General features: G+C 37.1%; 1 protein-coding gene across 1 annotated transcript in view; it reads right to left on the bottom strand.

Annotated features, from left to right (window-relative positions):
- The window catches only part of ANO3 (anoctamin 3), a 310,714-nt gene that overhangs the window by 246,024 nt on the left and 48,537 nt on the right, over nt 1–16,153 (bottom strand). The window contains exon 2 of the mRNA XM_020977793.1: nt 1,233–1,403. Within this exon, the coding sequence (XP_020833452.1) occupies nt 1,233–1,403 (171 nt within the window). The remainder of the gene's footprint in view (nt 1–1,232; nt 1,404–16,153) is intronic.

Below are 16,153 nucleotides of genomic sequence, written 5' to 3'. Positions count from 1 at the left end.
AGAGAACTGAGAAAATGACTAAATAATCACCACAGAATCGTAGAGTTGGGAGGGATATAGCAGTTTGTTTAATCTGTTCTTCAGAACTAATGTTGAGGAGTCATTCAGACTGAATCCACTTAATTACAGGAATCATTATTTCCTTAACATGGTACCTTCCCTTGTTGTAGTCCCCAGTTGTAAGAAAGAACTCCCTTATGCTATATTACAATAGAAAGTGGGGAGATGAGTTAAAGGACCTCATTTTGAAGCTCAGCTCTGATACTTAATAACGTGGGAATTATAAGACAATTAAGTGGGAATTATGAGTCACTTAAGCTTTCCAAGGGAATTGGATTAGATTGCTTCTAGGGTCTTTTCCATCAGCAATATCTTATAATGCTGTGTTGAGCCACACTCTGTCCATGTGTAACTTGCCTTTAAAATGAAAGTTTACCAGGGCTCTTTCACCCAATAAACTTTCAAATATCTGTCATAGTTTTTAAGCCTTTTACTACTCTGGTCACCTTCCCCTGAACTTACTACATCAGGGGTGTTTAACTTGGAGTACAGCTCTCCAAGAGGCCCACAAATAGAACATTAAATGAAATTAGAATGACATCTTTATCTTCATTAACCTCTAACTTAAAATTAACATTTCCATCACTTATGAACATAGGCAACCAACATTATTCTGTGAAGGAATCCATAGACTTCATTAGACTGGCAAAGGTATCCATCCATGATTAAAAAAAAAAAAGCTAAGAACCTCTGTTCTATGCCAAGGATCTATGATTTCATCAATGCAGGTGCTCCATCAACTCATGTAGGTAGCAATCCTTTCACACCTTAGTGGATAATTTTCATTAATTGCCACAGATGAAAAAAAATCACTAACTAGGCAGTCTTTTGAAAGGCTCACATTTACACTAAGTTAGGCTGGTAGTCAGAGAATAAGCATACAATTCATTTATGACCCTATCTTTTGAGACTTTCTAGCTTTGTATAACCAAACCAAACTTTGGAGCTACTGGGCCCAAATTTCAAGAATGCAGATTTACTTCTGGGCCATAGTGGGGTTTTTAGAAGTCTTTAGTGTACAAGATTGTTAATATTCCTCTGAACATATGATACCTCCAATTGACCTTAGGACTGCTGTTGACCTGTGATCTTCAGACAGTTTACAGGAACCCATCATCACCTTGGCTAGAACTTTTTCTTTCAGTCTCCCAAGCCAAAGATAAGTAGCTTACCATGATCTGCTATTTTATGAGCAGCTGATGGTCCTGGGCTTGAAGGTTGTGGTTGTATCTGATTTGGGAAATTACATGAAGAATGTTTACTCAGATTCTGGGGATGAGTCTGACTCCTGGAAGGCTTTAAAGGCTGTTCTTTCTGTATTTCATTCTTGTTCATGTTCATACCTGAAAAGCCCAAATGCAAAACATGAATAGCAAGAAATGTAACCAGGAAACAAAACTATGAGTGTCCTTAAAAAAATAGTTAGGAGTTGTATTAACCAGGGAGCTAGGGACAGCAGGGCATGGCGAATGGCAAGCTAACCTTGCAGTGAAGAATTCTCAGGTTCAGATACTGCCTCTGACTGTGTATTTGCTATGGAGGTCTGGGCAACTCACTTTATCTCTTGGTGCCCCAAAAAGCTCTCTAAAACAACAAGTTGCAGAGGAGACAATGATTTGCATTACTCAAGACAATTTCTGTACCAGAAATTTGCTATGTAATAAAATCACAGGAATGGATCTAAATTGCCCCATCAAATGAAACAAAACTAATCTAAGGCTTGAACTAAATGAAACACTAATTTGTTTCCAACATCATCTGGAGATTTCTTTCCAGTCCTAATAATGTGCTTATCCTGTGAGATCACAACCACTCCATGCATTAGTCCGCTGGCTTCATGAATTACTGGGGCCAGAAATAGTCAAAACTTTGTGGTTAGCATCACCACACTTAGTGTTGTCTTTTAAAAGTTTTTTAAATTTTATTTTTATTTTCAGTTTCAAATTATCTTTCTGCTGCCACCTCCCCCCCCCAACCATGGAGTAGACAAAAAATTAGATCCCTATTGTACATATGAAGTCACGCAAAATCTATTTCCTTCCGAGTCCAGCTACAATATTTCTATACAAGCCATATATACACACACCATATACTATATATATATATATATATATATGTCTTATACTTCATATATATACCACATACTATGTACTATACATATGTATGCATGCCAAATATTATATATATACATATATATATACACACACATACATATATTCATATATATACATATATATATATATATACATATATATATACACACACATACATATATTCACATATGTGTGTCTATGGATACATATACACATATAATTTTTTTAAGGGGTTGAGAAGGTACTAGAAACATCCTTGAGGACACTGGGGAGGGGAAGGAGTGAATAAATCAGGAAAGACCCAATATATACATTGGAAGTTAATATACATCAAAGTCGAGGCTTGAAAGGAGATGGGCATTTTTGAACATGTAGCTTTATGCTCAAGCCAAAAGGAAATGGCCAGCATAAAGGTAAAGAGATGATGGATGGACCTTTGGATGGGAATGAAGGATAGGAAGTAATTCAGTTTAGGTAACAGGAAACTCATATCAAAAACAGACTATATTATTCTTAGACAAAGTTTTCTTTGATTCCTTCCTTTCTTCTTCCTCCCCATCTGTCTTATTTTATTAGCTTTCAAGTCTTGTTGATTTTATCTCATCAATATCTCTCCTATATGTTCCCTTCTCACCATTCACAAAGACAGCAACCTAATCTGGGCCCTTATCACTTCTCACTTGGACCACATAATAGTCTCCTGCTTGCTCCTGCTGAAAGTGTTTTCCTTTTCTTTCCTTCTTTTTTTTTTTGTGAGGCAATTACAGTTATGTGACTTGCCCAGGGTCACACAGCTAGTAAGTGTTATGTGTCTGAGGCTGGATTTCAACTCAGGTCCTCCTGACTCCAGGGCCAGTGCTCTATCCACTGTGCCACCTAGCTGCCCCCAGCATTTTCCTTTCTAATTCATTATCCACACACAGCCTAGGCAATCATCCTGAGACAAAAGTCTGACCTTGCTACTCCCCTTCTCAAGAACCTTCTGGGGCTCCTGTTTGCCTCTTAAATAAAATATAAATTTCTTAGTGTGGCATTTGATGGTTATCATTATTTACCTTTATAGATATTTCATGTCACTCCCCTTTATATATTCTATTTTCTAGCTGAACTAGTCAACTTGGGCCTCTGTACATCTGCATTGACTGTCCCCAATGCCCATCTCCATTTCTTAGTATCTGAAGCATCTATCAAAGTTTAGCTGAAGTACTGCTCCTTACTAGAAATATTGCATGTCTAGGTCATTAATTCTCTTTCCCACTTTTTGTAAAGATGTATTCACTTCTTTTTTACATGTCTTCTCCAGAACAACATAAACTTTAATGACAGGGAATGTTCTCACACGTGGCTATCATAGTGTTTTGCAAACAGTAGGCATTTAATAATTGATAGTTATAGTACTGGAAAGATTTTCTTTAAATTAAAACAATATAAAGAATATTCTACTGATTGGTCCTAGTATTCCTCTTTGAGGTCATAAAGAATGATAATCTCTTTTCTTTTATTTTTTTTTAGGCAATTGGGGTTAAGTGATTTGCCCAGGGTCACACAGCTAGTGAGTGTGAAGTGTTTGGTCTGAGGCCAGATTTGAACTCAGGTCCTCCTGACTTCAAGGCCAGTGCTCTATCCACTGTACCACCTAGCTGCCCCTAATCTCTTTTCTCTATAACCAAGCTTCACCAGGGTTCAATGTTGGGTAGAATGCTAGGCCTGGAATCTGGAAGACCTGGGTTTGAATCCTAACTCAGATACTTAGAAGCTGTTTGACACTGAGCATCACTTTACCTCTCTGTGCTAAATTTTCCTCACCTGTAAAATTAGAAGAGTTTGGACTTGACAATCTCCAAGGTCCCTTTCAACTCTAAAACTATGATCCTAAAAAAAGTGTCAAGTGGTAGTCATATCCACCTTATATCTTCAATTCCCAAGGCTAAATATTTCCAATTACTTCAAGAAATCTTCATTTGAGGTGGCTCTGAATCTTCTCATCAAGTCCCCACATCCCCATTCACACACAGAGAAGTCAATTTAACTTTGAGAGATTAACTGTGAGCAAAGGCCAGCTTTACAAGGACATGCATTTTATGATACAATACCCCCAGAATTGCATATTTGAACTTATCTTTAGAGATGCAAGACAATCTAAATAATGTAATCTGAAAATAGAATATAATTTTTAGCTTTAGTAGCTTCACCAATTTTTCCTCTTTAGAGAGAACATGTATGTGTGTGTGGATTTGTGCTTTCATTAGTTTGGGGCAACCTTAGTATATAAATCCCCTTGATCAATGATAGTATCTAAGATCTAGGGTTGGAATAGACCTAAGAGTTCCTCTAGTGCAACTTCTACACTTTACAGATGAGTTAACTAAGGCACTGAAAGGTTTAATTGTTGCCCTAAGGTTACACATGTATCAGGGTTCACAACTGGAATCTAAAAGCAGGTTGTTTGATTCTAGACCCAGAATGAGGAGGACCAGGCTAACTGGGAACTTTTCTGACATTTGTGGTCTTCAAGTTACCTGGAGGCAGCTAAGACTTAAATGATTTTCACATGGCCACATGAGCCCAGGTCTTCCTGATTCCAAGGTCTGATCTCTAAATCTACTGCCATTTTAAATTCTCTGTAATCCAGGTGACAGGTTCAGTTAATCATATATAAGTTCATCAGAGGGTCCGCAACTCTACAGTCTCCTTGTGTATAAGCAGCTGAATTTATGAAGATTCTGGAAATAAACACACATATACATGCACACACACACACACACACACACACACACACACACACACACACACACAGAAAAAATCACCCATTCTGCTAAATAGAAATATCCTTGGAAATAAAACAGTGAAATTCTCAAGAAATAAGCTATAGAGAATTAAAAAAAAAACAAGCTAATAAAATTCAAATCTGTATCTACTTAGAAATTTTGTGGTTCCCCTTTCTAACTCTCCTATGTATGTGTAGGTCTAAATTCTAGAAGAAAGAGGCATGATGGGCATAAGCAGACTGAAACACATTACTGATGATAACATATATGGAAGAAGTAACCTAAAAGACATTATCAAGAGAGTATATATGACCGAAAAGAGGCAAGTTTACAGCAGGGGAGTAACAGTAAGGGACTACTGAAGCAATATACAAAAACCATTAAAAATAACCACAAGAAAGCCACCATTAGGCTGGATTGTTGAGTTAGATTTTCTATGAAGGGTTTATGGGTATTTACAGAGAACTATACAAGTCAATATTACAAGGAGTGACTATGGCCTTCATTGACAGAGTACTTTGACTAATGGGACTAAAGATTCTTTAAAATCTTCACCACACTGAAAAGTAATCATGGAAGGTTATATGGACACTCCCAGGAAGAACCTGGCTCCGTTTCTCTAAAAAAGTAAAGGAGAATTCCTTCTTTCAAAGGAATTGTAACCCTGGGGAATGAGGAGGCCAATTCTAAACTTGCCATTAATATGTCTCCCTTTTCTTTGCCCCCACCCCTACGTGTTAAGAGTGATCTTAGCTTTCATAGTCTCACATGCAGGATGCAGAGGGTTGCATCAGGATCCCTTCCCGACTCTTCCCTCTCCCCGAATAATTCTTTTATTCAATTTTCTTTAATTTACTTCATTGAAGAAACACTGCCCACAAATATTAAATATTCAACACATTGCTCTACCCTTTTTGAGGAAAGCCTCTTCCATTGGCAGAATATATGCTTCCCTTCCTCACTTCAAGTGATCATAAAAAATGACTTTATACTTTAGTTGCTTTTTAGAACCACGTCAAGTAAAAAAGCCTCAATTACTGCAATGATGATATTCATCTTGCATTCATTCACCAATTCACTTAGCAAACATTCATCTATTAAACGTCCAGATGTACACCTAAGTATACTTTACACCAAAAGGCAAAAATAAAAACCTTGAAATCAAGGATCATGCAATCATAGAATCTTAGAGTTGGTAGGAATCACAGAGCTCACTTAATATGACCCAGATCTGGGTCCCCTCAGAAATATTCCTCACAGTTACAGACCTACAATAAAGAGGGATTGACTCTAATGAGGCAGCCCATTATACCTCTGGAGAGCTGTAATTCACAATTGATATTGAACATGTTTTCCTCTCACCAATTTCCCCAACTGCTTCTGTTTTGCCCTGTGAGGCCAAGTAGATCAAACCCTTTTCTTCATATCAACCCTTCAAATACTTAAAAGCATCTGTCAATGTCCTGCTCTCCCAGCCCCCACCACACCAATTCTTCTCCTTTCAAGCTCTTTAATTCATTAAATATTATTGATATGATGCTTTGGACCATATCTACAGGAACTTTCAGTACTTTAGGTAATGGACCTTTGCAAGGTGACTTAAATGCACTTATGTTATTCTTTTTTATAGTATTTTATTTTTTCTCCAGTTACATGTCCAGAAAATTTTTAGCATTCATTTTAACAAGATTTTAAGTTCTAAAATTTTCTCCCTCCCTTCCCTTCCCTCTTCTGAAAATGGTAGGCAGTTTGATATAGTTTATACATGTGCCATCATTTAAAAATATTTCCATATTAGTCACAGTTGTGAAAGAAGAAACAGATTTAAAAACATGAGAAAGGATAAATAAGTGGGAAAAAATGCTTTGATCTGCATTCAGAATCCATCAGTTCTTTATCTGGATACGGACAGCATTTTCCTTCATGTGTCCTTTGTACTTGTCTTAGATCATTGTGTTGCTGAGAAGAGCTGAGTCATTCATAGTTGGTCATCACAAAATGTTGCTGATACTATGTACAAGTTTCCTGGTTCTGCTCATTTCATGTTGCATCAGTTCATAGAAGTTTTTACAGGATTTTCTGAAATCTGCCTGGTCATCATTTTTTACTGCACAATAGTGTTCCATTACATTCATATACCACAGCTTGTTCAGTCATTCCCCAATCAATAAGCATTCCCCCAATTTCCAATATTTTGCCACCATGAATAGGGCTGCTATAAATATTTTTGCACACAAAGGTCTTTTTCCCCTTTTTAAGATCTCTTTGCATACAGACCTAGTAGTGGTATTGCTGGATCAAAGGGCATGCACAGTTTAGTTGCCCTTTGGGCAGAGGTCCAAATTGCTCTCCAGAATGGTTGAATCAGTTCAAAACTCCACCAATAGCGCATCAATATCCCAATTTTCCCACATCCCCGCCCAACATCTGTCATTTACTTTTTCTGTCCTATTAGCCAACCCGATAGGTCTGAGGTGGTATTTCAGAGTTGTTTTGATTTGTATTTCTCTAACCAAAAGTGATTTAGAGCACTTCTTCATATGCCTATAGATATCTTTGATCTGATCATATCCTTTGAGCATTATCAGTTGGGGAATGGTTTGTGTGCTCACAAATTTGACTCAGTTCTCTATATATTTGAGAAATGAGGCCTTGACCAGAGACACTTACTATGAAGATTGTTTCCCAGCTTTCTGCTTTCCTTCTACTCTTAGTTGTGTTGGTTTTGTTCGTACAAAAGCTTTTTAATTTAATATAATCAACATTATTTACTTTACATTTTATAATGCTTTCTATCTCGTTTGGTCATGAATCCTTCCCCTCTTCATAGATCCGACAGGTAGACTCTTTTCTTGCTCTTCTAATTTGCTTATGGTGTCATCCTTTATGTCTAAATCATGCACCCATTTTGACCTTATCTTGGTAGATGCTGTCAGATGTTGGTTTAGCTTGTGTCCTATTGTTTTCCAGTTTTCCTAGCAGTTTTTGTCAAATAGTGAATTCCTATCCCAAAAGCTAGAGACTTTGGGTTTATTAAACACTAGGTTACTATGTTCATTGACTACTGTGTCTTGTGTACCTAACCTATTCCACTGATCCACCACTCTATTTCTTAGCCAGTACCAGATTGGTTTTGATGATTACCTCTTTGTTTGAATACAGTTTGAAATCCGGTACAGATAAGCTGACTTCCTTCACATTTTTATTCATGGGTTCCCATGATATTCTTGACCTTTTGTTCTTCCAGATGGATTTTATTATTTTTCCAGCTCTATAAAATAATTCTTTGGTATTTTGATTAGTATGGCACTGAAAAAGTAAATTAATTTAGGTAGAATTGTCATTTTTCTTATAAGCACTTGATATTTCTACAGTTGTTTAGATCTATCTTTATTTGAGTGAAAAGTGTTTTATAATTGTGTTTGTCTTGGCAGAGAGATCCCCAGGTATTTTATATTGTCTGCAATTATTTTTAATGGGATTTCTCTTTCTGCTGGGTTTTATTGGTAGTATATAGAAATACTGATGGTTTATGTGGACATATTTTTCATCTTGCACCTTTGCTAAAGTTGTTAATTATTCAACTAGTTTTTTTAAAATTTGATTCTCTGAGAAGATCTCTAATTCAACCTGTATATATTCTACTGTTTGTATGTTGTCTTTCCCATGAGAATGTGAGCTTTTTAAGAGCAGGGACTGTCTTGCCTTTTCTTTGTATCCTCGAAGCTTACACAGATGTCTACTATATTGCAGGCATTAATAAATGCTACTTACCAGACCAATAGGGATAGATTCATAACCCTATACATGGGCTGAAAAAATAAAGAGGACTGAAACAGGATAGGAGAAAGATGGTCACATATTGTGTATAAAAAGACTGGCGCCTTTAGAAAATGGAAAATTCAGTGTAAGTAAAGAGTATTATGTTACAGAAATCAAAGGTAAACCTGGATTAATAAAAATATAGTACCTAGAATAAGAGATGTTTAAACCCTGTCCTTGTCCAACCACTTTTGGAGTCCAGAACTAATTTCTGGGTACATTTTAAGAATGATATTGACAAGTTGGAACCTACCGAAAAGGACAGCAGGAAAGAAAAGGACCTTAAATCCCTTCTTCTATACAGTTGAAAGATATTGATCCAGAAGAAAAGTCCTGGGGAGATGTGAAAACTTTATTCAAATAGTTTTTAGTGTCATTAGGTAAACAAGTTTGTATTCATTCTGTTGGCTCTAGAGGGCAGAATTATAAGCAATCTAGCAAACCTAACTGAAATGATGGACACCCGCATTTAAGCCCAAGTAAGGCACATAATTATCAAGCTTTTTCTTGTTAGAATAGAAATTAGAGGGAGCAAATTTGGGCTATAGATATGCAAAAATTCTAATAATTAGAGGAAGAAGGAAATGAATATGCACTTCTTTAGAGCCTACCATGTGCCAGGCTTTGTGCTAAGCACTTCATAAAAATTCTCATTTCACCTAAGTAGAACTATCCAAATGAGAAAGAGACCATGTCAGACAGTAAAGGCCTTTCTGAGGTCCTCAAACAGTGACTGGATGCCCACTTTTGGGGTGTGTCATAAAAAGGATTCTTGGCCACATCTAGATTGCTCTAGCTTCTCTGAAAGCCTTGCTGTCTCTTGGCTTTTATGATTCTAACAACTGAAGGACACGTTGTAGCACAATTTACTGAAATGTGACCCAGTGAAATAAGAGCTTAAGACCTTTGAAGCCACAGCTGATGGACAAGAACAATGGATGTTTAGAATACAAGCATTATATTACACATCAGTTTTTTCAATACACTTTTCTAAGTGAAACTCAACCACTGAGTACTAATTGACTGCTGACCCTGGACTCAGCATTTCTGTTGAATGCTGTGGATATACAGAAATATCAGGAATATATAGAAATAGTGGGCTACATAATTCCTTGTAATCAAGGGGTTCATATTGTAGCTGGAGACACAAGACTTAGACACACAAAACAACAACAAATCATACCTAGCTTCCACGCCAGAACTGTGCCATTGGGCCAATCACTTAACGTCCCTGGGCCTCTTTTACTTCATCTATAAAATAAGGAGGTTGGGTGAGCTTTTCTTTAAGGTCTCTTCCAGCTCTGGTTCCTAAACACTTTTGTGCCAATAAATAAGAAATAAAAAGGTAGAAATGAATGCTAGAAGAATTTAGAGGAAAGGATAATTGATGAGGATTCAGAGAACTCTTGGAAAAATTTTGTGAAAAGAGGTGATATGAGCTGGTCCTAGAAAGATAAGAAGAATTTGGAAAAGTTCTAGGATGTAAACCTCTTGTGAAATGGGACTGATTCATTGACCATATTTCTATCCCCCAAGCTTAGCTCATTAACTGACACAAAGCAGGTGCTTAAAAATCCTTGCTGATTGAATGGACTAATTGAAGAGCTCTAGCAAAGGGAACAGGCAATTAGGTGATGCAGTGGATAGAGTTCTGGGTCTGGAGTAAGGAAGACCTGAGTTCAAATGTGGCCTCAGACACTTACTATGTGATCCTGGAAAAGTCACTAAACCCTGTTTGCCTCAGTTTTCTCATCTATAAAATGAGCTGGAGAAGGGAATGGCAAATCATTCTTTGCCATGACCATCTTTACCAAGAAAACCCAAAAATGAGGTCACAAAGAGTGAGACACAACTGAAGCAACTGAACAAATGACAAAAACAAAGGGAATAATATGGAGGAAGGAGATACAGATGCGACAACTTGCAGGTATTATTGAAATGTTGAGAGGAAGATTTAGAAAAAGTAGGAAACAAAGAAAGTAGGATAGAGCCCAGCAGATCATTTGATATGACAAGAGGAAGCCACTGGCTATCGTAGAATAAGCGGATGATATGACAACCTTATACCTCTGCCTCCCATAATTCATTTCTTTTAAAGCCCAGCACAACACCATCAACAGTCTCCAAACTTTTTAGAACATGTATCAATATCAGTTAAATACACATATATGTGTAGACACATAGACACATATATATACACACATGTGCCTGCACTGTGAGTGTGCGTACACATACATGTATGCTATGCATATGCACACATGTCCTATGTGTGCTGTGTGTTTATGTGTATATGTACATACATATGCAGATATTTTGAGCTTGTATTACCATTTTATGTTTACTTATTTACAAATTATATGATGTGTGCTTTTGTAGTTTAACCTTACTTGTATACATATTGTATATTTCATTTCCTCCTATAGAGCTGCATCCTTCTTTGATTCATATATCTAGCACAAATACTTGCCCTTAAGAACATTAATTGGTTTGCCTAGAGTATTGTAGATTTAAAGTTGGACTGAATCTTAGTGATCATTTAATCTAACACCATCATTTCACAGATGGGAAAACTAAGGCAGAGATAAGGGAAATGATTTGCCCAAGATCACAAAGTGGTAGAGCCAAGATTTGAACCAGGTCCTCTGACTACAAAATCATTCCTCTTTCTACTCCACCACTGCCATTTCTTCATGTTTAAAATACCGAAAATAGTCTTATGGAGATAAATGGAATGAGAAAGGGAGGCTGGATCAGGGAAGCAATTTTGTTACAGTAATCCAGGCATCAGGTGATGAAATCCTGGGCTAAGGTAATGGCTGTGAGACTGAGTACTATAAATGCTAGGAATCCATGAGCTAATAAAAAAAGAATTCAATTTGATGGGCAAACAAGTTGAATTATTGTGGAATTGTCTGAAAACAAGTCAATGAATTGTAGCCTACTTAACTTGAAATCAACATTTCAAAATGAAGAATTAACTATGGGATAAGCTCACAAAATACAAATGTGGGAATCTCCTTCAAAAAGCATTTGGCAGATAGTTGCCAAACACCAGAGAATGCTTTCCTTTAGCATCCACCTTATTAACAAGGCTGCTAAAGATGTGCAGATACATCTGTACGTCAGCAAGTCCCACATCTGTGACTTAAGGTTCACTGCTAGATCAGGGAAGTCCTTTCACGTGGATGCTCAAAAAACAAAGTACTTTCAAAATTTTAAATCCTAGAATCTCTCTCAGCCGCTCCTCCAGTCTCTGTCTTCCTGCTTCCCCTTGATTTCGACTCAATAAATCATGGTTTAAATCCACGAATACCTTATGAGTTCAATTAATTTAAACCTATAGCTAATCAACTAATCAGAATCCTCTGCACTCCCTCTTCTCCAACCTTTTCTTTTTGAAAACATGAAGAATAATATCTTTACACCAGAGCCAATCACCTGCCATGCTTGGAACAGAGACCATCCCCAGATTATCCTCAACCCACATGATGATGAATAGTCCACATCTATAAGAAGAATGGAACCAATAGGTGAAAGCCCATGAACTTAAGGAACCCAATGGACACGTTTCAAACATTGACTGGGCTTCCAAGATCAATTAAATTGTAACTTATGGTCAATTACATATCTGTTCTCTAGCATGAAAATAACTAAATGAAAGCAACTGTAGAATTCCCATGAAGATAGCAAGACCTGACCACAAGTCAACACTGAGGAAAAAAAACCCTGCAGATATTTGTCTTTATTTATTTGAACATAACTGGTAAATTATTAGTTTAAAAATTAGCAGTGATATATTTTAATAGGTTATTTCATTCCATTCTTGACCAAAGCATTCTTTAAGTGGTAGAAGTTGTCACAAAAAATTGAAACAGGATTTTATGTAAATCATCTACTAGAAAAATAAAAAAAAACAGGAAATAAAAGGGGAAAAAAAGATTTAAAATCTCATTAATTGGATCTGATTCTCAACTTCTCAGATCAATGGGGAGCTCAACCAACCCATGACCAAGAAAGGGCTCACAGAGAAGGTTGTGCTGTAGCCAAGTTTTGAAAGTTCCCCTTTCCTTCTGCCTTTGTCTTTTGGCCAGATATCCCTATTTTGTCTACGAATGACAGAAATGTATTCTTTGTAAAAGATGTTTTACGGTTTCTATGGGAACCATAATTTCAGGTTTTCCTGCATCTTGTTCATTAGGTTGTCAAATTTGAACATGAACCTAAACATTCTTAATAATACAGACCAAATGAAGTGTTTTCTTACTGAAATTTTTAACCATTTATTTCAACTTGTCTAGGATTTGATAATTTCTGAAGGCATTGAGGCATCTGGTTTAGCAAATTTTTTTCCCAAATGTGAATAAATACAAAAAAAAAAAGGTGAGGGGTGAACTCAGACTCAGTCGTCTAGAGACATAATATTAGATTTATGAAAGGAACTGGAGACATTCAACATGGAGAAGAGAAGGCTGGGGTGGGGGGAGTAAGAGAGGGACAGAAGAGCTGCTTTTAGGAATCTTAAAGGTTGACAGAAAGAAGATGAATTAGACCTTTGGTCCTTTCAGTCCCAGAGGGCAGAATAAAATATTTTTTAAAGTAAGAAACTTAATGCTATTTAATTATAATGATCAAGTTGGGCCCCAGGGAAGGGATGAGAAAATTCATCCCTCTCCTTTCTTTTCTGAGGAGACTATGTGTGTGGAATACTGCATTATATTGGTAGACTCAGTCTGTGAGCATTGTTAGATTCCCCTCCCTCACTTATTTCATTTGTTCCTAAAAGAGATGGATCACTGGGGGTGGGGTGGGGTGGAGAATATATACGCAGAAATGAAGGTGACATCGAAAAAACATACTAATAAAATTTAAAATAAAAGCCTACATAAAATGAGCAGATGAATCCCTCATTTGTCTCCTTGTCATTAAAATTAAAATGAACTTGTTCAGTAAGCAATGAATCATTTATCCTGATGAGTATAGTACAAGACAAAAGAGAAAAAAACCAATCACATTTCAAAGACAATGCACCAATGGTGAGATGTTTGCTTCATTCCAAACCACAGCTAAATCCTAGCCATGGAAAAACATGGTCAAGATGGAACCTTTTTTTCTTCTTCTCCACATTCACTCAACTGAATTGATGACAAACAAGTGAGTAGTTGCTGTTTCTACCTGCCACCCTGCCACCCTGCCACCACCGCCTCCTCTCCTCTCCCCCACTCCTAAATGTCATTTGCTAGTAGAAACCTTCTCTACTGCTCGCATAACAGTTCATATTATAGCATTTTATGCTTTGAAAAATTACCTTCCTCAACACAATCCTTTGAGCTATACTATTATCTCAGTTTCACAATTAAGGAGACCAAGCCCAGAAAAGAGAAATTCCTTACCTAAGGTCACTGAGTGGCAGAATCAGGGTGTGAACCCACATTTGATGTTAAATCTAATGATCTTTCCATTACAACAAAAATCTCAGAGTGAGATGGGGAATGGGTAAAGAACTATCACTCAGAATTACTCCACATTTTAAAAGACCCTATATGAACAACTTGCACAACTGAGGCAGACTTGTAGGCACACTGAAGCTCTTTTTTACTTAGTGATGGTGACAATGACAATGGAGTTGACTTATCATTCTTTTGTTGTTGTTTTTTGTTTTTTGTTTTTTGCTAGGCAGTGGGGTTAAGTGACTTGCCCAGGGTCACACAGCTAGTATTATGTGTCTGAGGCCGAGTTTGAACTCAGGTCCTTCCTGAATCCAGGGCGGTGCTCTATTCACTACGCCACCTAGCTGCCCCCCTTAATTTATCATTCTTACTGTGGAATATTCTATATGGACTGGATCTCAATCACTCATTTAACAAGCACTTGAGTGCCTACTATGTGTGTGTGTGGAGGGAGGGGGGGAGAAGAGAAGGAACAGATGGATAGAACACCTGAATTCAAATCCGTCCTCAGACACTTGATACTTACTAACTGTGTGACCCTGGGCAAGTCACTTAACTACAATTGCCTCACCAATAATGCTGCTGCTGCTGCTGCTGCTGCTGCTGCTGCTGTTGATGATAGTAACCCCTGCCTTCAAGGAGTTTACAGTCTAGTCAGGGAAGCCAACATATGGTTCCATAAGAATATACAAATGCATAGGAAATATACACAAGGAAATCTGGAGAAGGGGCAAGAAGATGCTCACAGCTATATTGGGGAGACAGGACCAATACAGATTGCACGGTAGTTCTTGAGCTGAGCCTTGCAGTAATCTAGGCATTTTAAACAGCAGAGGTGAGGAGAGGGTACATTCCAGATTAAGGTAGTCAGTCCATTATGCAGGTTCAGAAACTGAAAGGGAGTCTGATTTTCCATGTATAGCAACAAAACTAGACAGGCCACTGGATTCAAGGGTAGAGTTTGCTCGGTCCCCAACGTGCTTTAACTGGTTGGAAGCAACAGTGCCAGGCTTTCCAAGCAGAGTCGTGTCTTTAATATGCTCTGGCAGACTGGAGCTAACAGAATCCTCCCTCAGTTTGGTTTCTTCCTGTTACTTGAGAATACCCTTCCAGGCACTTTCTTAAGGACACACGAGAGTTGTGAGAATTAGGTCTAAGAAGCAGATGATAGCTATATGCCTTGTTAAAACCAAGCCCCATAACAAAAAATGTCATTACTCATATCAAACAAACAAACAAACAAAACATTTGAGTGACTACTATGTACTTAGTGCTGTATTGGTCAAGAGAATACAAAACCCATGATTTAAAAAACATTTTTTTACCCTGAAGGTTATCTTCTGAAGACTTCTATAAAACAAATACATTATACATAATATGTACTTATATATTATACATTTATAGACTATATATAATAGATAACATGTGATACATTATAGATTATGATATATTTATAGAATGAATTTTAAATGATGAGGGAATACTAGTATCTGGAGTAATCAGGAAAGAGAATACAAAGTAAAAAATGAAACAGTCCCTTTCCACAACAGCCTTACAATTCTGAACAAGTAAAAAGATAGGGACATCCTGACAGAAAGAATCCGTCCAGTCCAGAACATCTTTGAAAGTTATCTGTTTAATCTATTATATATTTAAAAAGAAATGTGAGCTCTGCTGAAGAGTTACATGGTTTCACATATAATCTTTTTTTTTGTCATACTAGGTCTGTAGAAATTATCATTTCATTTGGTGTTAAGTTAAAAATAAAAGATAATGCCCTCCTAATGAAAAGGAGAGTCCTAATGAGGAAATGTTAAGGATTGGCTCAAGGTTGCTATACTTAGACGGTGCTCACAGCATTTGCATTCTGTGATCTAGGACAAAAACCCAACAAAGCATAATGATAATAACACCTTAGCTTAGCATTCAGTTAGCGTAAATAATGGGCAGCTAGGTGATCCAG

Source organism: Phascolarctos cinereus, unplaced genomic scaffold (assembly GCF_003287225.1).
Source record: "Phascolarctos cinereus isolate Bilbo 61053 unplaced genomic scaffold, phaCin_HiC Scaffold_9;HRSCAF=440, whole genome shotgun sequence".
NCBI classification, from domain to species: domain Eukaryota; kingdom Metazoa; phylum Chordata; class Mammalia; order Diprotodontia; family Phascolarctidae; genus Phascolarctos; species Phascolarctos cinereus.
Note: the sequence above shows the minus strand (reverse complement) of the source record. Positions and strands in the feature narration are given on the sequence as shown.